Source organism: Sceloporus occidentalis, unplaced genomic scaffold (assembly GCF_023333645.1).
Source record: "Sceloporus occidentalis isolate IW3139 unplaced genomic scaffold, rSceOcc1.0.p SCAF_396, whole genome shotgun sequence".
In the NCBI taxonomy this organism is placed as follows: Eukaryota; Metazoa; Chordata; class Lepidosauria; order Squamata; family Phrynosomatidae; genus Sceloporus; species Sceloporus occidentalis.
In genome coordinates, this window is record NW_028317376.1 from 233685 (window position 1) to 256376 (window position 22692).

General features: G+C 40.9%; 1 protein-coding gene across 1 annotated transcript in view; it reads right to left on the bottom strand.

Moving 5' to 3' along the window:
- Positions 1 to 2126: 2126 nt before the first annotated feature.
- LOC149273211 (sodium/hydrogen exchanger 3-like) overlaps positions 2127 to 22692 on the bottom strand; it is a 39983-nt gene continuing 19417 nt past the window's right edge. Inside the window, exons 6-16 of the mRNA XM_089506589.1 lie at positions 22274 to 22494; positions 20728 to 20930; positions 18611 to 18700; positions 18176 to 18246; positions 17701 to 17830; positions 15463 to 15578; positions 14517 to 14646; positions 13250 to 13423; positions 6255 to 6344; positions 4574 to 4679; positions 2127 to 2359 (exon numbers count right to left, since the gene is read on the bottom strand). Of these exons, the coding sequence (XP_089362715.1) occupies positions 2127 to 2359; positions 4574 to 4679; positions 6255 to 6344; positions 13250 to 13423; positions 14517 to 14646; positions 15463 to 15578; positions 17701 to 17830; positions 18176 to 18246; positions 18611 to 18700; positions 20728 to 20930; positions 22274 to 22494 (1564 nt within the window). The remainder of the gene's footprint in view (positions 2360 to 4573; positions 4680 to 6254; positions 6345 to 13249; positions 13424 to 14516; positions 14647 to 15462; positions 15579 to 17700; positions 17831 to 18175; positions 18247 to 18610; positions 18701 to 20727; positions 20931 to 22273; positions 22495 to 22692) is intronic.

Sequence of the window (22692 nt, forward strand, 5' to 3'; positions counted from 1 at the left end):
TGAACTGACATACCACAAAAATGGCAAATTCGCTCCGGGTACCAAAAACCCCTGGGACTGAAGAGGTTAAAACACAAATGAAAAAACATTGCAATCACAAATTTTTATTGCTATTAGAGTATATAAAATATGGTACACCTATACAAATATAATAATACACAAAAGATGCTTTTATATATGTTATTTAGTTTTTTCTTTCATATATTTTTTCTGGATATTATATACATATATGTATTTGAACACAATTTAATGGACTACTAAAATAGTATTAAGTTAATATATAATTTGGCATTCTAGTGATTTAGGAAAGATCACAGTATATTTAGGCTCATTTTGAAAATTATCACATTCCCTGATTTTAGATACATCTCAGAAAAGCCCATACACAATTCATAAACACTTTAAGTATATTTTTTTGTTTGGTCAGTGTACTGTATACAATAAAAAATGAAAGTTTGGCACATACATACTACATAAAGCTGTGTAATGGTGTCTAAAGATTAAAAACAATACATAAGTATTGTGTACACAGGTAGAACAGCCATCTTCAATTCCTATTCTCTTGAGTTGCATGGGTTTTTTTCTCTGTATTAATTTATTTTCCCCTTCTTGATAAACTACTGCTTCCATTTACAATGACAGGGGGAGATAATTTTAGAAAAGGAAAATAATATGATAGTTTTGCCACATTTTTGCAAAAACATAAACATCAATGAGGTCTCTTGCTTTAAATATCTCCAAAGCAATTATGACTGAAAAACAAAAACATCAGTTACAATCACTGCAAAACCAAAATACATGGTATTGCTTAAATAAATGAACATATTTATAATAAAAGTAGGTACCGTAATGTTTTCCTTTAAATTGTGATTGTTGTTAATTAGCCCTTTCAACGCTAATTAATCCCTTACTTCTATAGCATTAAAGATTCAAATGGATGGTTTTCATTTTGTTTAATGAAGTGTTACCTGCTGTAGAGCAAGTCTAGTATATTATTTTAATATCTTAAAGTTGTGTTTCTTCTTGATCTAGAAAATGTGGAGGAGTGCGAGAATGTAGTTTTTGCAGCTGAGGAAGATATGCAAAATTATTCAGCGAATGAAAAGAACAGTGAGTTTGCCTTGGCGTGGCTGATCTCAGTGATATATTTTTCTTTAACAGTGGTTTGTGTTCATAATCCTCTTTGGGATTAGAGTCTTCAGAATCATTTTTTATTAGATAAATGTCCAGGTGTCTATCCATCAGTTGATCAATATGCCCTGTCCAATATCCAGATTTCATAAGACCTATTTCATTTACATCTGAAATTGTTTCACACTGAGATGACGGCTGGTTTTGGTCGCTTTTCATGTATTCCAATATGGTAGAAGGCAGATTGCTTATTCCTCTGGACTCTAGTGACGAGTAACCTGGAGTACAAAGCCACTGAAGACAAGAAGGCACAATCTTTAATGTTCCTTCTAATGGAGGCACAGCAATTCTGTTTGTCTTGTGAAATGACCAAGGTGGGGGATTCTTTGTGGAGCATTCATATGCCTGTTGGCCACTAGTGTCACAATCACCTAAATATAGGAATAAGATATTAATTATGAGTATATTGTTTACTAAAATATTTTACTGACAATATAACTATGCTAATAATAAAATATATCAAATAAGGGCATTTGAAGAGGTGTTTTACAAAGGTATGTGTAATTATATTACTAGTATTGAATCTCAAAACAAGGCCTATGCTTTTGCTTTGAACTCTTAGAAATGCTATAGTAACAATTGCATATAACCAAGCATGAACTTGCTATAAAACTTTTATTTAATAAAGATGTTCAAGAGAAGGAAACAAAAATATTCATAAATTGAGACATTAGACAGAATATGTGATTTATGTTTTAGACATGTTCAAAGAACTCTGCAGCCAATCAAAAGTGATTTTGTATTTATTGACAAAATGCTGTAAGGTAATTACTGACTTGCTGGTAAGTTTTTCATCTTAGAATTATTATTATTAAATAAAATCATAGAAGAAAAAAATTTATGAATAGGTGTGGAAAGCATACATTGAGAAGCAGGCCGAGCAAGATTACAAGATTATTGGTAATAAACAATTTCCAATCCATATATTACATATTTCATTCTGGTAGAAAAGATCTGGGTCGCTCCTCAGAACCATCCGCTATCAAAAAGGAATCTACTGATCTATTGCTGATGCGCAATGGGGTAAGCCTTCGAAAGTTGTTCGGAGTATATGGAATCTGTACACGGGCTCTTTGTGATGGAACTACTGCATCTTCATTGGATGACCAGGGTGCAAATGGACAGATATTTTGTTCCTCATCAGCTGAAAATACTGGGTTATCAATTCCTAAAATTGGGATTTACAAATTTCATTAATAACAAGATGCATCAAAAATAATTTAGCATTCTATGTTCCGGTTAAACACTATAATGATTAGGTAAAATATTTAAAATGGTGCATGTTTTAATCTTTTTTTAGAGGCAATACATAACATCAGTAGTGTACCTAGCGGGGGGCGGGGGGGGGGGCGGTCCGCACCGGGTGCCGCTGATCAGGGGGGTGCCAACCTGCCGGCACTCGGCACCCCTCCAGAGTAATGTCCGCCGCTGGAGAAGGCTCGCAAGGGAGCGGTATCCCTTGAACCGGCTTAAAATAACTCAAGGGAGCCGGAGGTCTGTTAAAGACCTCCGATACCGCTCCCTCGCGATCCACGCAGCAACTGCTGCTGTGCGCCGGTGTTTGTTGTCAGATCCCGGCGCACAACACTGAAGCCGCGCCCACCGCCGTCCGTGCCCTCTGAACCGGAAGAAGACAGAAGAAGAGGAGCGAAGAAGACAGAAGAAGAGGAGCGAAGAGGAAGATAAGGAGCTGACTGCTGTAAGAAGAAAAGAGGAAAGGTAGGAAATTATTCAGTGAGAGTGACAGTGAGAGTGGATTGGTATGTGTGGAATCTGTGGATTGGTATGTGTAGAATCTGTGGATTGGTAAGTGTGGATTGGTATGTGTGAAATCTGTGGATTGGTATGTGTGGAATCTGTGGATTGGTATGTGTGGATTGGTAAATGTGGAATCTGTGGATTGGTAAATGTGGATTGGTATGTGTGGAATCTGTGGATTGGTAAATGTGGATTGGTAAATGTGGATTGGTATGTGTGGAATCTGTGGATTGGTAAATGTGTGAGAGTGATGGGTGTTATGCTGTACCATTTCCAATGTCTTTTTCATTATATAATTATGCTCTAAAGTACATCATAACTCCCATCACTCTATACTGTTCCATACAGTGGCAGAGCTTGGAGACAGAGGCCTTGCACCCCCACCGCAGGACTCCTGAAAGGTAAGTGAACTTCAAAGGGGGGAGAGGGTAGATAGTTAGGAGGGGGTAGATAGGGAGAAGGGAGTGAGAAGGGGTAGATAGGGCAGAAGGGGGTGAGAATGGGTAGATAGGGAGAAAGGAGGGTAGCAAGAGTCAAATAAAGAGTCAGAATAAGAGAGCGAAAATGAATGAATTAATGTGTGGATGAATTGTTTGAATGAGTGAGAGAATTAATGAATTCGTGAGAATGCATCAATGAATATGTAAATAATTTGTGTGAAAGAATAAATGATTGTGTGAATGAATTGTGTGAATGAAAGTGAATTAGTGAGTGACTGTAAAAGTGTTTGTGTTAATCATAGGTGTATAGTTGATTGGTCAAAAAGGCAAAGATGGTATAAGCAGGGTGTTTATGGGACAAAAATGGCACAGGCAGGGTGTTTATGGGACAAAGATGGCACAGGTAGCGTGTTCATGGCACAAAGATGGCACAGGTAGCGTGTTCATGGGACAAAGATGGCGTACACTCGGCTGTTTGGGAACAATGCTGACTCATGCTGGGCTGTTTGGGGGCAAAGATGGCACGTCCTATGTGTGTGTAATTTGGGTGCTGGTCAGGTTCTATGTGGGCAATGTGGATGCTGTTTTTTTGGAGTTATTAAAGAAAGCACTATTATATGTTCAGTAAATGTTATTTAAACTTATTTATTTTACTTATAAGTTATTAATTTATTTTTTCAGATTTCTTGTTGTTTACAGTTGACATACAGTTTACAAATTGGTGCAATAAATATTCTTAACATAATTTTGTAGATGTCTTTACATTTGGTGGTGGGGGGGTGCCATTTACAGGATCCGCCCCGGGTGCCAAATACTCTAGGTACGCCCCTGCATAACATTAATATGTTCTTTTATATCTGCAAGCATAAATGTTTGGTAACAGAAAATTAATATTCTCTCAACATACAGTAAAGTTATTCTAGCTAAAGATACTTTGCTGATAGCTGTGGAGATAAGGATTGCAAATGTCAATCCATGTATGGTACATGGTACACACACTTTTGTTCTTCTGGTGTGTCTTTTAATGAAGCACCCATAGATGACAATAAATATAGATCAAACATGTGAGCATAAAAAATACTATATTATTATTGTCATTTTTAGCCTTTTGTCATATTCTATGCAAAAGTTTAAATAGTTTTAACTGACAGTACTTTTTATATACATGTGCTTATGATACTTACCAAACGCTGTATTAGTCAAGTCTTTGTTGTTGGTCAAAGAAGCTAAAAATGTAATGCAGCCATCCATTTGCATGTCATATTCAACAGTGTCTTCTTGATCAGAGAACTCTGTTTCTGAAAAATACAAACGTAAATTTATAACATATCAACATATAAAAAACATTCGATTTTTACGCATTCACATAATTATTATCTTTTTTACCCTATTCCATAACTGCTGTTGAATCAAGGAGATCTGTTCACTAAATAAAAATAAGTGTTTCACTAAAGCCAATAAGCATTAACCTATGAGCTTAAAATGCGAGTTGGATTAGTAAATCTGCAAGTCTAATAGGAATGTTAACATGCAATGTTATATATGCAAGGAGACTGCATATGATTTATCACTTTTTACGATTAACATTTAGTTGGTTAATATGCGTTGTGACACTAGTAACCTATAACAGTCTCAACTCTTCTAGGAGGCTGTTATAGCCATTCAATATTTTGTGTGTCTTTTTTCTGAATCTGTGCATTCAGCTAAAAGAGCATTTATGAGGTCAGACAGTAATGCTGGACAAGGAGGCCTGGCTCACAATTAATGTTTAATGGGGTTGAGGTCAGGTCTCTGTGCAGGCCACTCGAGTTCCTCCACACCAAACCTGTGACTAGGCTGTTATTCCTAAATTGTTCTACATCCCAATAATAGCTCTAACAGTGGATTGGGGCAGATATAGCAGCACAGTAATTTTGCAAACTGACTTGCAGCACCGTTGACATCCTTTGACCAGTACCATATTTAAAGTCACTGAGCTCTTCAGTATGATCCATTCTAATGCCAATGTTTGCCTGTGGAGATAGCATGCCTATGTGGTTTCTTGTATACCTGGTGTTACCAATGAGTGTGGTAGAAACCCCTAAACTAAATAATTACTTAAGGTGTTTGTAAACAGTTGCTAATATAGTGTACGGAACTGTCTACAGTAACAATGGTTTTAGACTGTAATTGTTAACTAAATCCTTTTTGCACAGGTTAGTGCACAGTGAGTGTTCCGCACAGTAAAGTATTGGATAGTGTACGCTGACAATATTTCCTGGTATTCACCTCCAAAAATGTGCATAATTCCATATCACTGCTGTTTTGGGTCTCTAAACAACAGCAGGCTAATCAAATAGCCATGTCTGTATCTTTTTGTTTATAGCTTCCCCAAGAAATAGAAAAATAATGTTTTCCACATACTTGGTTGTGGAAACTTTCCTTAGCTGTTTATGTACAATAACATTGTAATGAAAGTAAAAAAAAAATATATTGTATATAGTTATTCATTTTCATATTAAAACAATATCAATGCATGAACTGTTAACCACATTCAAAACCGCTATCTTTACCTAGGCTGGACCATATCATATATTCCAAAAAGAGAGCATTCCACTGTATACCCTAAAATCCTACATAATATCACATAGATAGTGAAACACAGCTTTACCATGGACAATTTGCTTTAGGTTTTTACACATTGCATTTTTAGTTAGCAAGTTATCATATTAAATACAGTCACATGTCTCACAAAATGTTAACTGATTATTGACTTTATTCATACGCAAATAACACACACACATTTGGAAGGCAAAACTATTTTTTATAAACATAACTGCATGGTGTTTCTCTTCATTAGTTAAAGGAGCAATGTAGACATTCAACAAATACAGATGAGCATTTCATCAATTTACCTTGCACTTTGTTTTCATGTGGAAAGTTTCCATTTGGTAGCATAGTCATACTACTGTTTCTCTGCAAAAGAACAAGAAACAATAACCCACACTTCCCCAACAGATACATGCTATATCAAATAGTTAATCAAAAGTAACATATTTACATTTGCATATTTATACATTAATTTTTTTTACCTAAACCTAAACAATAAATCAAATTTGCACTTTATTTTTTAATTCACACTTGTAATTGTAACCAATTAGACGATAACGTTCAATTGTCTCAAGTCAAGTCTTAGTGCAAATGAATGAAGCGTGCATTCAGTTGCAGCTAAGAGAAGTTGTCATTGGGTTCAATTGAAATTTAAAACAATTGTAGATAATGACAAAAAAGAGAAATGCTATGACCAATAGCAGTAAATTTAAAAAAACGTGTATGTTAATAATCAAAATATTTTTTTTATTCTATATAGATATCAATATTTAAACCCTATTAAAAGATTGGAAGATTGGCTCTTCATCAGGGTTTTACAGAAATTATGATAATCCAATACCAATATATATATATATATATGTAACGTACCTGGCTGCCGGTCCCTCCGGGTCCGCGGATCTTCAGCCGCCACGGAAGAGGGGGAGACCCCCCACCTTGCCGCAGCAGCATCAGCCGCCACGGAAGAGGGGGAGACCCCCCACCTTGCCGCAGCAACCTCAGCCGCCACGGAGGAGGGGGAGACCCCCCACCTTACCGCAACAGCCACAGCTGCCGAGGAGAAGGGGGAGACCCCCCGCCCTACCACAGCAGCTTCAACCGCCGCGGAGGAGAGGAAGACCCCCCTCCTCCGCAAGACAGCTTCTGCCGCCGCGAGGACGGGGAAGACCCCGCAACTCCACACGGCAGCCGCCGCCTTCTGAATCCTGGTCTGGTCCTGCCGCGCGTACGCGCTCTTCCGCACGCCACCTAGTGGCGCCAGCCGGTACTACCGGTCCTTTTCGTAATTTGAGGTCTCGCCAACCCCAAGATGGCCGCGGACCGGAAGTGACGTAACGGCATTTTGAATTTATGGCGGGAGAATGCTAATTGAAGTCTGCACTTCCTCTTTCTATTTAAGAGCCTCAGAAACCATTCACCTTGCCTTCTGATGGTTGTACCTATTTGTATAGTGTCATCCCAGTACGCGTTCCTGTTATTTGATTCCTGGCATCTGACTCCGGCTTACATTACGACTATTCTGACTTCTGGCTTCCTGACCTCGGCTTACCCTGCAACGATCCTGACTTCTGGCTTCCTGACCCTGGCTTGCTCATTGGTTATTCTATACTGGACTCTGGTGTTCTGTCTTTGGGACTTGCACACGCTGTTCTACCTGATTACAGGTTCTACCTTACGCTGTGCGTGACAGAATCAGAAGGCCACCATGAGACCTGCATCGGTAGGACAGCAGAGCTCCACGGAGGATCGTTTGGATGGGATGGATCACCGTCTGGATCAGTTTGCCCAAGCTCTCCAGACGTTATTGCAACGCACCGACCCAGCGCTACAAGGTCCTCCGTCAATTGCGGTCCATCCACCTCCATCTGCAACTGTTCATTCTGTACCTGCTCATCTACCTCCTCCTCAACGTTACGGTGGTGAGCCTGCAGCATGCAGAGGATTCCTGAATCAATGTGAGATTCATTTTGAACTTTCACCTTACGCCTTTCCTACTGAACGGGCTAAGGTGGGCTATGTGATTTCCTTGCTCACCGACAAGGCTCTGGCATGGGCCTCTCCACTATGGGAGAGAAATGCTCCTCCGGTTCGGTCCTACTCGGAGTTTGTCTCGACACTGCGCTCAGTATTTGACGTTCCTGGGAGGAGGAGTACGGCATCCGCATCACTGTTCTCCATCCGTCAAGGTTCTCGTTCTCTCCAGGAGTATTCTATTGAATGTCGTACCCTGATGGCAGAAGTTGACTGGACTAACGAGGCACTAGTCGCTGCATTCCTTAATGGACTATCCGAATCTCTGAAGGATGAGATTGCGGCTAGAGACCTTCCTACGGATCTGGACGCGGTAATTCAGTATGTCTCCCAGGTGGATTTGCGTCTTCGCGAAAGACAAACCCAACGAGAAAGATTAAGACGACAGGAGAGAGGAGCGAGGGACACCGTGCATCAGTTTTTTCAAGTTCCGTCCCCATCCACTATGCCTGATTCCACGGAGGAACCCATGCAGCTGGGGGCAGCTAGACTCACTGAAAAGGAGAAGAGCAGGAGAAGAAGGGAGGGGCTATGCCTGTACTGTGGCCTTTCGGGGCATTTCCTGAAGAACTGTTCAAAGAGGCCGGGAAACGCTCGCACCTAGGTAGGCTGAGGGGACCTACTGTAGGTGTGATTCGACCATCCCCTGAGACCAAAATCACCCGTATGACAGTTCCAGTTCGAATAGTCTGGGCTAAGGGCTCCGTGGATACCGTGGCTTTCCTGGATTCCGGCGCCGCCGGCAACTTTATTGACTCCGAATTTTGTAACCGGTTCCTGGTTCCCACCCTTCCCTTGCCCGACCCGTTATCTGTGGAGGCTATCGATGGGAGACCGCTCCTTCAGGAGCACATCACTCTTCACACATCACCTCTTACCCTCTTGGTGGGAGTGGTTCACAGTGAATCAGTACAGTTATTGGTCATCAACTCCCCCTCGGTGCCGATCATTTTGGGGTATCCATGGTTGCGCAATCACAACCCTACGATTGATTGGTTTACGAACCAGATTACGGCTTGGAGCAGCACTTGTATGGACCACTGCCTCTCACCTATAAAGACTGTTCCTGTGACACTAAGCTCCATTGAAACCTCAAAGCTGCCAGATCAGTATCGTTGTTTTGCGGATGTGTTCAACAAGAAGGAGGCGGAGAAGTTACCCCCACACCGACCGTATGACTGCCCCATTGACCTGCTCCCTGGTACCATGCCACCCAGGGGTCGGACCTATCCGCTTTCGGTTCCAGAGACTAAAGCTATGGAGGAGTATATTGAGGAGAATCTTCATCGGGGATTTATTCGCCGCTCCACGTCACCCGCTGGAGCAGGGTTTTTCTTTGTTAAAAAGAAGGATGGGGGACTTCGCCCTTGCATCGATTACAGAGGATTGAACAGAATCACCAGACGCAACACGTACCCCATTCCGTTGATTTCCGAGCTCTTCGACAGACTGCGCGGAGCTACAATCTATACTAAGCTGGATCTGCGGGGTGCTTATAACCTTGTTCGAATTCGCGAGGACGATGAATGGAAGACGGCATTTAACACACGATCGGGACATTACGAATATACGGTTATGCCGTTCGGGCTATGCAATGCTCCAGCTGTCTTCCAGGAGTTCATTAACGATTGCCTCAGGGATTTTCTGCAACAGTTCGTCGTAGTATATCTCGACGACATCTTGATTTACTCCTCAGACCTTTCCACCCATCGCACACAGGTTGCTCAAGTACTAGATCGTTTGCGGCAACACGGGCTCTACGCCAAGTTGGAGAAGTGCGAATTCGAGGTTCGCAAGGTGCTATTCTTAGGATACGTCATTACCCCAGAGGGGTTTGAGATGGACCCTGCTAAAGTTCGTGCTATCAGGGATTGGCCGCAACCTGTGGGTCTGAAACCACTACAACGCTTTTTGGGATTTGCCAACTACTACAGACGTTTTATCAGAGACTATTCTAAGATCGCGGCGCCCCTAACGGCTCTCACTAAGAGAGGGGCCGACACGATGGTATGGCCGATGGCCGCTGTCTCCGCGTTCACTCAATTGAGGGAGAAGTTTACCACAGCTCCTGTACTCCGACACCCGGATCCCCTACTACCTTTTGTCCTGGAGGTAGATGCGTCTGAGACTGGAGTGGGGGCGATCCTCTCCCAACGAGCCTCCTACAGCGGTCCACTACACCCTTGCGGCTATTTCTCTAGAAGATTTTCTCCGGCGGAGAGAAATTATGATATCGGCAACAAAGAACTTTTGGCTGTCATTTTGGCCTTAGAGGAGTGGCGACACCTTCTGGAGGGTGTACAAGTTCCAACCTTGATCCTGACGGACCATAAGAACTTGCAATATATTGAGTCCGCGAAATGTCTGAACCCTCGACAAGCCAGATGGTCCCTGTTCCTGTCCCGGTTTCCCTTCGTATTGACCTACCGTCCGGGGTCCAAGAATGCCAAGGCCGATGCTCTCTCGCGGATGCACACCTTTCCTGATGAGGAGAATCACGAACCCGAGAATATTGTGCCAACAGCAAAGGTCTTAGCTGCTACTCACCTCACCTGTCTCACTCCCCTCGTGGATCGTATTGCCAGGTTGCAGTCTCAGGCTCCAGGATCTCTACCTACGGGCAAGCTGTTCGTTCCAGTCCGTTTCAGGTCCCGGGTTCTCCGTTTGTCCCATGGCTCCAGAACGGCAGGTCACCCGGGGGTTACCCGCACGAGGGATCTCGTTTCCAGGACTTTTTGGTGGCCAGGTTGGGCAGAGGATGTGGTTTTGTTTGTCCGATCCTGTACTAAGTGTGCAGCCAACAAGTCCTCCAGGAGGGCGCCTGCCGGGTTGCTCCACCCTTTGCCACTTCCCTCCACACCATGGACTCACATTTCTATGGATTTCATTGTTGACTTACCTAACTCCAGAGGGCATACAGTCATACTCATGGTGGTGGATCGTTTTTCCAAAATGGCTCACATGATTCCGTTGAGGAAGTTACCTTCTGCTGCTACACTAGCTGATGTCTTCATACGCGAGATCGTCCGGCTCCATGGACTACCTACCGAGATTGTTTCCGACCGAGGCTCACAGTTCATAGCACGCTTCTGGCGTGAATTCACCAAAGCCTTGGGCATTACTCTGGCCTTCTCGTCCGCGTACCATCCCCAATCTAACGGGGCAGCTGAAAGGGCTAACCAGCATCTGGAACAGTACCTACGCCTGTTCATTAATAACCACCAAGACAACTGGGTTGATCTACTACCCTTTGCTGAATTTGCCCGTAACAACTCCGTGCAAGAGTCCACAGGGGTCTCTTCCTTCTACTGTCTCTACGGTTTACACCCTCAGCCTTTCCCTGGGGCATTTCCCGTCTCTACGGTTCCGGCCCTACAAGAAGGGCTGGTTGCCATCCGGGCTACTTGGTCGTCTGTACAGGAGATGCTACGACTCGCGGGCAGGCGACAGGAACGTCAAGCCAATAGGAAACGTTCTCACGCCCCTGCGTATTTGCCTGGAGACAGGGTGTGGTTATCCACCAGATATCTCAAGCTGAGGGTGCCATCTATGAAGTTGGCTCCACGTTTCATTGGTCCCTTTCCTATAATCCGCCGGATCAATCCGGTGGCCTATGAACTCCTGTTACCCCGAACACTCCGAATTCCTCGAGTTTTCCACGTCTCTCTTCTGAAGCCTTTGGTGTGCAATCGTTTTACTACCAGAAGACCACCACCGGCGGGCACCTCTGTCGCAGATTCCCTTCGACGTTGTCCTCAAATGATTTTGGCTACGCGCAGACAACAAGGGAGTGTACAATATTTGATTCACTGGAGAGGACTTGGTCCGGAGAGTCGTTCCTGGGTTCCCGCTGCTCGTCTCAACGTTCCCCGTCTGGTACGTGCCTTCCTTGCTAGGAGACGTGTGGGTCTTGCCAGGGGTCGCCCGGTGGTCACCCCTTCGAGGGGGGGTACTGTAACGTACCTGGCTGCCGGTCCCTCCGGGTCCGCGGATCTTCAGCCGCCACGGAAGAGGGGGAGACCCCCCACCTTGCCGCAGCAGCATCAGCCGCCACGGAAGAGGGGGAGACCCCCCACCTTGCCGCAGCAACCTCAGCCGCCACGGAGGAGGGGGAGACCCCCCACCTTACCGCAACAGCCACAGCTGCCGAGGAGAAGGGGGAGACCCCCCGCCCTACCACAGCAGCTTCAACCGCCGCGGAGGAGAGGAAGACCCCCCTCCTCCGCAAGACAGCTTCTGCCGCCGCGAGGACGGGGAAGACCCCGCAACTCCACACGGCAGCCGCCGCCTTCTGAATCCTGGTCTGGTCCTGCCGCGCGTACGCGCTCTTCCGCACGCCACCTAGTGGCGCCAGCCGGTACTACCGGTCCTTTTCGTAATTTGAGGTCTCGCCAACCCCAAGATGGCCGCGGACCGGAAGTGACGTAACGGCATTTTGAATTTATGGCGGGAGAATGCTAATTGAAGTCTGCACTTCCTCTTTCTATTTAAGAGCCTCAGAAACCATTCACCTTGCCTTCTGATGGTTGTACCTATTTGTATAGTGTCATCCCAGTACGCGTTCCTGTTATTTGATTCCTGGCATCTGACTCCGGCTTACATTACGACTATTCTGACTTCTGGCTTCCTGACCTCGGCTTACCCTGCAACGATCCTGACTTCTGGCTTCCTGACCCTGGCTTGCTCATTGGTTATTCTATACTGGACTCTGGTGTTCTGTCTTTGGGACTTGCACACGCTGTTCTACCTGATTACAGGTTCTACCTTACGCTGTGCGTGACAATATATATATATATATATATATATATGTATATATATATATATATATATATAAAGCACCTTTAAAATATGGTCAGAACTCCAGGTCTTTAAATTAACAATTTCTCTTTATTCAAAGTCGACGTTTCAGTCATTACTGACTTTCCTCAGGACATATATATATATATATATATATATATATATATATTATACACACATCTCTTCTGCATTGATTTTGAGGATTTACTGTCCTCTGCTAATTGCACCTGGGATGTTTATACTATTTTTGTGTTATATCTGTGAATCCCTTCAGAAAGGACAGCAATAGGATCTAAGGGCTAGGCCCTTTTTTTCTGCCACCTTTGTTGACATAGTAATTGGTTTACATTAGTGTATATTGCTATTTCGCTTGATATCCATCAAAATCACAAATTAATAATTAAAACAAGGAATGCAAATAACACAACTTGATTTTTACTCACTCTTTGACCTCGATCTCGTTTGTAATTTTTATTAATCTTTTTTGCTTGTTTTCGACCAAACTTTGTTGACTTGAATGACTCTAAACGTTTCTTCATCGTTCTTTGAAATATCTCCTTTGTTTGTTTTTCATCATCATCTAAAGTAACTTCATGACGACTGTAAAGGTGCTTTTGCTTTGAGTTAAAACAAGAAGAACAATGTCTGAATGCACAGTATAATAACTAATATAGAATTTTCTACTATAGAAATGTCACATTTCGGAAATGTACGGATCGCCTGCCGCCGTTCCGTCTGGCTGATTGCCTACTCCACCACACACCCATCCCGACTGGGGCGTATAAAAAAATCGGTGATTAAACACCTGCCAAGGCTTTGATACCACCACATTGGGGAACCACCCCAGGGGCCCATATGTAAACATATTGTTATTTGTTATGTTGAACACAACAGATACTATGAGGATCTATTTGTGACAAACTTTGCATTTATTTACACTACCGTAAAAAGCATGTGTCATTTGCAACCTTATGACAAGTTAACTTGTGAAGCGGTTAAACAGGCAGTGAGTGTTATACTCACCACACCCTGTGTTTCCTTGGTTCAGAGTTCCTGGACCCCATCGCTGTGATTAACCAATGCATCATGGTGCCAGGTCAGCAATGCACACGCACCCAACTATCCACGTGATTCATCAGACCAGACCACCTTCTTCCATTGCTCTGTGGTCCAGTTCTTATGTTCACGTGACCATTGTAGGCACTTTCAGTATTGGACAGGGTCAGCATAGGCACCCTGATTGGTCTGCGACTATGCTGCCCCATATACAACAAACTGTGATGCACTGTGTGTCCTGACAGCTTTCTATGAGAACCAGCGTTAATATTTCCAGCAGTTTGAGCTACAGGAGCTCATCTGTTGCATTTGACCATATGGGTCAGCCTTCTCTCCCCACATGTATCAATGAGCCTTGGCCGCCCATGACCCTGTCCCAGTTTTTCCCTCTTGGACACCTTTTGATATGTACTGTCCACTGCAGACCGGGAACACCCCGCAAGAGCTGCACTTTTGGAGACACTCTGACCCAGTCGTCTAGCTATAACCCAATGGGGCATTGCCATCTTGGGCCTGCCATTGACAATAGTTGAAGTCTAAACAGTGATCTTTAATGTATTATATCACCTCTTTCTGCTATTAATGCTTTTCTTTTATACAACATTGGATAGAATATACCTAGAAGCTCTGCCAAGTATGATTTGTTCTGCTTACCTGTCGTCTTGGTTTATATAAATATTGCTGTAGGGTATGGTGACTCAAAATATCTTCTACATCTTTAATGCTTTTTCTCCTTTGTTCTAGTGCCTGCATATCTAGGCAAACAGCACTGGCATTTTCTCTTCTGAAACAGAAAGTGGCATTTTTTTCAGTAAATTTAACAGATTATCCAGAAGAAGAAACATTGACTTGAAATGTTGCACTCTAATTCTATTCGATTAGCCAATAAAGGTATCACACCGACTCTTTTTTCCGGGTTTAGGAACTGGTTGGGTTACATCCATGCTGAATCTTATTGAATTTTTATAGGAGAGGTAAGGAAATGGTGGGATTGTAGCTGTTTTCCCCTTGGTTTTATTGAAATAATTTGTTTGTGACGTCTTGAGCTAATGATAGCTAATAGTTAGTTTTTCACTCGCTACAAAGATCCACCTTTACTTAGTAGGTTCTTTTTTTAAGATAAAGGGGTGTTAGAAATTTAAGACTGTATTGCCAAAATACCTTATTTACCTCACCTGCAAAATAGCTTACTTTACATTTCCATATGAAAACATTTTACTAAGTAGATTTTAAATGTTTTCAGAATTGCAACCAATAGGGATGATTGTTAAACATTTTTGTCATAAAAAATAGTTGTTTGTCTTTTTACATTAAACAAATTACTTACAAGGGACATTTTCCAAATATAATATGAATGTTCTTGTAGATTTGTTTTAAGTTAGGCTAAAAATATATTGTGGAATTTATTGTGGAATTTGCTTATGTCAACTGAACTATTTAGTAAAGCAAAGTCTAATTATAGAATTATTATCAATGTAAAGGTGGTCTTAAGCAAGGTACTGGACTTAACAAAATGTTTTGGTAAAGGGCAGAAATATATGCAACCAACTACTCACAGAATAATGTTTTAAACAAACAAAACTTAAAAAGTCAAACTTACAAGAGATAGGAAACAGATGGCTCAACGAGAGATGGACGGGGGCTGCTAAAATCAATATTGACCATATTCTCCATGCTTGGGGAGCGAATAAATGCTAAGGAGCCTCTACGTTCACCCTAGGAAAGAGGATTGAGTAATTGAAGATTGGCAACACATTAAAACAAGATCTTTGAAACCTAGCCCCTGATGGGATCTGAAGATGCTACAAACCACAACTTTTAGTGATACCTAATGAGTAAATGTCACGGCCTCGTGCGCAGCATGTCTCCCGAGTACCCGCAACTAGCGGGTACCCGGCACTTACCTCCTCGGCCCTCCTACGTCCTCGATCCCCCTGACGAGCCGGATCGCTACGGCACCGATGCCTCACGGTGTCCGAGCACGGCGGTTCGTAACAACGAACCGCCACAGAAAGAAGGACGTGCATGGTGCTGCACGGCACGCCCCCCTTCCTCTCTCATTCCTCCATGGAGATGCCAGAATGTCCATTGGACACCGGCACTGCAGGGGGCGGGGTCTGGGGAAGCGGCACATTTAAAATCCGAGCACTGACACTCATTCAGTGCTCGGTTGTTTTAACAGTTGAGCTCCCTGTGTTACCTTGTCCTTGATGATTACTTACTACCTGATACCTGTTGCCATACCCTGGTTGTTACCTGATTACTCTTACCTGATACCTGTTGCCGAACCTTGCTTGCTACCTGACTACGCTTACCTGATACCTGTTGCCGGACCCTGCTTGTTACCTGATTACTCTTACCTGATACCTGTTGCCGAACCTTGCTTGCTACCTGACTACGCTTACCTGATACCTGTTGCTGGACCCTGCTTGTTACCTGATTACTCTTACCTGATACCTGTTGCCGAACCTTGCTTGATTCCTGACTACGCTTACTTGATACCTGTTGCCGTATCCTGCCTGATACCTGGATACTCGGGACTTGATACCTGTTGCCAAACCTCGCTTGCTACCTGGCTGCTCTCGTTCTGGTACCTGTTGTTGGACTTTGCCTATATTAGGCTATACACATCACCCCTATCCCTGTGTACTGGTTTCCTCACCTGACCCCATTATAATAGTAAATCTGGATTAAATTAATTACAAATGTTCAAAAAAGAAAATATATTTAATGTAGTTGTGACACAACATATATAATGTGCCATGTACAATGTACATACATATTCTATAGTTTGTAAAGGTCACATGGTCTATTTTGATTTGCTTGGGTTTATTTCTCTTTGCCTTTTTATTTTGGTTTTTGGTTTGTGGTGGTGACTGGGAAATTGTTCTTACATTTATACATGGAACAGACACACATGCAGGGGATGTTAAAATTAAGTGCACCATATGATATATCATAGATTATTTGTAGCCAAATACATATCTTAATAATGTATTCTCCACAAACAACAGAATATGTACGTTTAACATTGCCAACACAATTGTCAACAAAATGTTACAAGCCGCATCTTTTGGTGATACCTAATGCTGATTTTCTGAGTAAATCTGGATTAGATTAATTAAAAATAATTTCCAAAAGGAAAAAGATATTTAATGTTGTTGTGATACAACACAACATATTTAATATGTGCCAGCAGTATCTTACATATGTATTCGTAAAATACTATTGTTTGTAAAAGTCCCAAGTTCTATTTTGATTTGTTTTGGTTTATTTCTCTGTCACACTGTCAACACGATTCTTGTAAGATTAAACATGTTTTTTGGTGAAATTTTATTGTTTGTATTTTTTTAACATATGTCAATGCTGTCTTTTTTAGATAGAATTGTGGTTAAAGCACCCCCTATATTAGTGCCAAGTGTAATATAACCAGATGTTATTGTATGATATATAAAAGAGCCAACCACTAAGAACAATTGTAAAAATAAAATACTTGTCCCTGAATTATGTAAAAGTTGAGGAAGTTAAAATCAGATAAGCCTGTTCACCTTTAAGACAAGAATCTTTAACCAAAAATGTTAAATGTTCTAGGGTACTAGTTAGCAAAAGAAAGAAAGAAATAACTCACATCTCTTCCATCGGTACAAGAGAAAGACGTTTTACCTATAAATCGCGCATTACACTTTATTAAGAATGTTGCAATGCAACATCTTATTAATCATTCCCTACAATTTTATGAAGTGAATAAAACAAAGAATCTCCAATATTGGTTCCAATATTACTGTTACAAGATACAGTTATACTATGTAACTAGAAGAAACAAAATGATGGAACATACTTCTGCAACGTAGTTTATAGCATCCTTCATATTCAATTCATGGAAAACATTAAGAATTCGATCTTGTGTTTTTTGAGCCGACTTTCTCATAAAAAGTTTGCTGAGGTATTTGGCATCAAACTTTGCAATCCTAAAAATGAATACAACAACACATCACCTGAATAACGTTAGTTACATTTAAAGTCATTTCTGTCAAAACAGTAGGGACACAATATGTATATAGGTTGAACTTGATGGACTTTGGTCTTTTTTCAACCTTATGAACTATGTACTATGTACTATGTACTATTTATAAAGAGAAATATATATGAATATAATATTCATAAAAAATATGAATGGGTACTCAAAATAATGGCCACCATGAAAGTTGAACATCAGTATAATATATTAGCAATATATGTTTTTTCTTATTTTAGCCTATGCTGTGAAGACAGAAACATTTGATTTTTCTTTGTTTATATAGATATAAACTTACTTGTCCCTCATATAATTGTGTCCAATTTGTCCTGAAATATCTTCAATAGCAGAGCAAATGTGATCAAATGCCTTACGGAAAAACAGATCATACAAATTACCGATTATAAATACATTGTCTACAGTTTATGCCAGCCACAAATGCTAAGTTATGGAAATTCTTAAGCAAGTCATAAAATATTTCCTGTGGTTTTTATGCTTTTGGTGTATCTTGTTGTCTCTCTCAGTCTGAGGACATTTGCCCAGTGAGCCAGATTACCAGTCCAGGCCTGTTTATATTCATGCGTTACAATGGGCATGATTAGAATTGTAGCTGAAGAGCTACCTGTTGGCTACCCTGGTCAAAAAGTAACACTCTTAAGTCTGTAACCTTATATGTCATACATATCATATGACAACTATATTATTATGGAAAATAGACATAGAAAAGACTTACCCTGCCATGAAGTTTCTCATTCAGCTTTATTTCTCGATGCTCACTTCTTTTCACTTTCAGCCACTGCACTAAGGGCTTAATTGTTAATCCCTAAAATGGACAGAAATGTAATCATTATATATGGTATGAGAATGCTGAAAATCATTAACAAAAAAGAAACGGCTGTGTAGGTGGAATAAAACTGGTTGAGGAACAGCCGAACTCACTAACAAGGTGAGGTTGCTGAAGACAGTTTAATGTCAAGTCATACACTATGGCAAGAGGCTTATGTCTGGGGGAAGATGGTAAATGTATGTGCCATTTTTTGTTGATTTTGCACATAGGGGGCATATAAGGAGAGAAAATATATTTTTTTCAAATTATGATACGCTGTAACACACGCATAAAGGATATACCTTTTATCAAATGATCAGGAATTCGATTATGCACTGGGGTGATTCTTTAAAACTAGATTTTTTGGCTTTTCTAACATTAAAATGTGCTTGGCTATTCAGATAAATAAATTTAACTGATAAAATTCCACATTAAAAGAACACATTAAATTACCCATAATTTATACAGACGTTGTGACTGGTTCTCTAATTAATAGACCATTCTGTTCATCATTATTTATTAAATCCTCCTTTTAATTAGCTTTATGTTGCATTAGCTTGCATTCTTAATAGTTAAGCAGTTTGTTTTCTTTCCCAACATTTTTAAAGTTTGTTCGGTGTTTTTTAATTGAAATATGTAGCATCTAAATTTTATCTAGCATATTTCAATTACCGTATTTGCTCGATTATAAGACAAGGTTTTTTTCAGAGCAAATGCTTTTTTTTCCAGAGCAAATGTCTTATAATCGGGGTCGTCTTATAATCAGACCTCAAATAGGTCTGACTATGAGACGCCTAAGATCCAGATCCCCCGCAGCTGCAGGGGACCTGGATCCTCCTGTCCTCCTGTGCCGGTGCGGGGAACTCTGATCTCTGACAGTCGGGGAAGGTCTGCGCGATGGACGCAGACAACCCCCGCTGCTAGCCACGCCTCCTTCCGGCTGCAGCGTAAGTGTGTGGTATCTACACGCTGCCCCGGCTACATGACAGGGAAGTCAGAAGCACGGTAAGTTTGGGGGGGGGGTGTTAAATGGGGGGCATAAGGCATTTCTGGAGACAGAGTGCTCTGTGAAATGCATTTTAACCCCCTTAATGCCACTCTGCCTCCAGAAATGCCTTTTTAAACCTCTATACGCCACTCTGCCTCCTGAATGCCTTAAACCTCCCTATATGCCACTCTTCCCCATAATATGCCTTTTAACCCTCTAAATGCCAGAGTGGCATATAGGGGTATAAGGCATTTCTGGAGGCAGAGTGGCACATAGGGGGTCAAAAGGCATATCATGGGGCACAGTGGCATACAGGGTTAAAAGGCATATCATGGGACACAGTGGCATTTAGAGGGTTAAAAGGCATATCATGGGGCACAGTGGCATACAGGGGGTATAAGGCATTTCTGGGGCAGATGTGCATAACTGGGGGGCAGGTTGGAAAATAGAAGGAAATAAAAGCAAAATATTTTTCTCAATCATAGCTTTTATTAAAAAAAATTGTTTAGATGAATTAACATTTACTGGTAAAACTTTTTTCCTATAGGGTCGTCTTATATTCAGGCTTTTTCTTTTTTTCCTAAATTAATATTCAGATTTGGGGGGGTCATCTTATAATCAGGGCCATCTTATAATCGAGCAAATACGGTACATTTCCTTAAGATAAGGCTCCAGACTATAGGCACTATTTAATGCCTATATTCAGCTGTTTTTTTAACTACATTTAACAAAAAAGGTTACTAAGGTAGTAAAAAAAACATAACTATAGTAAAATTCTGAATTGTCTTACTAACTGAACGTTATGGCTTACAAACAATGGGGACATTTGTGAAGCTTGCTTTTTAATCTAGAAAATGTATGCAATGTACCAAAACAAAGTTACTAGTTGCACATCACAGATTGCTAGCCTCTAGCTAGTTGTATTGACATTTTACCAGCATACGATTATTCATTTTGTACACATTTTTGTATATGTGTATATAGCATTGCTTAAAAAGTAGTTATTTTCATATGTAGTCACAGTTCATTGGGTTACCTGAAATATGACTGTAAAATACACAACAATTATAGTTGTGCTGACAAACAGGTTTTTTTCTTTCACTTTGTTTTCATCCAGCAAAGCGACTAAAGCAAACGCAACAGCACCACGTAGTCCTCCATAGGACATCACAACCTGATCAATTATTTCCAACTGAACCATTCTGTAGCGGTTTAGAATCCATGTTTGAACAACCACACCTTGAAGGAATACAGAAATGTAAGTTTATATCATTAGGCAGTGCTAATCTCTGATATAATCAAAAAGCTGATCAAGAAAGTTTTGGTACATTTTATATGCACATTTTTTTCATGCTGCTAACTTTCAAGTGACAGATATTGACTAATATTTATGGATTAGTCAACTAAACTCCTAAAGTTGGTGCCAAGAGTTGTTTTTGTAAGATATAAATTCACAATTGAATTGGCATTCCTGTCAATGCCAGGGTGGGACTTTAAGGCCAAAGGCTGATAAATGATTTGTACACATGACCGCATGCTGTGCTTTCACACTTTCATAGTTTGCATCCGCACATGAGCTGCGGTAAAGATATGTGTAAAGATGTCTGTCTCGTGATGACTTGAGGCCTAGTTAGGGCCCCCTGCACACGTTTTGAGCAGTGCAGCAGCTCTGAACATTTTATAACATGTTTATAAGATAGCGATATGATAAAAAAACCTTACCAATACCTCATTAGCAGCAGATGTTGTTATTCAAAGGGCACATTTTGCACCATAAACTCTATAGGGCTCTCAAAATCTTATGTCATTATGTAAATGTTCAAGTTTATTTCTTTTGGCTTTGTCAAACCAATTCTGTTATGGGAGAGTTTCATTATTTCTTGTTTCTATTTTGTTTCTTCTTACAGGAAATAGGAAAATTTGACCCAACATTCTGTTCATGTTTACTTATGTTGGTGGTTCAAACCAACAGTAATGATTGCATTGAAGTAAGGACTACATTAAAAAGTCAAATAAAAGGGAAAATTGGTTTGTAAATACTGTTATAACCTCTGTTATGTGTGACATTGAACAAATTATATTAAAATGGGTGCCTGCTACTGTTTGACTTGGCGTAAAACCTACACAGAGATAATAGTCCATGTGACTAAGTTTATATAAATACCATGTCATCTCATGTTTTACTTTATTTGACTTTTTTGTTACATAGACAGTAATAAACAAACCACACATTGACAGTTAATCTTTCATTGATTTATAAAACTGCTGTTCTCTACTTTCCCTTCCCCACTCCTGCCACCATCACATCACCCTGATTTTTTGGAAGGCCAGATAATCCACATCCCTGGATTAGGGCCCAGAAAATGAAATTGTTAACTCTTAATCAACTGCCATTGTATCATACCCCAACTAGTATGGTCTACAATTCTTTCATTATGTTACATCCTTACAGGTGAAGCATTAGCTCTTGTTAGTCACCTTCTAATAAAACTCTGCATGATGTGTTAACAATCCATAGTTAGTTATTAACTAGTTGTGATAAGACACAAAGGTTTTCTGCAAGTTTCTATGTTGTCACTTACCAATTACTCTGTAAACAGAGATAAAGAGCAATGTTAAAAGTATGAAAGCAGTGTTCCATGTCCAAATATTTGGATCCACTGCTGATATTCCCAAAAACATGAATACAATTGTTTCCGCGCCACTTGCCAGCATTTTCATTGTGTATCTCACAGTAGTTGCTGATTGTTCTGAAATATTCGCTTTTACATATTTTTGACAGAAAATTCCACAAAATGTAATACTGAAAAAAGAAATAATTATTATTATAATAATAAGAAATACAAGTTATATAAAAGGTACATCACAAAAATATCTTACTCAAGCTATTAAGTTACTCAATTTAAGTATTTGTATGCCTTTAAAAAAGAAGCAAATGAGCAGCAATTACCATGCCAGTACCCAAAGCACTCATAACCTAATTTTATTAATTTTTACCCTA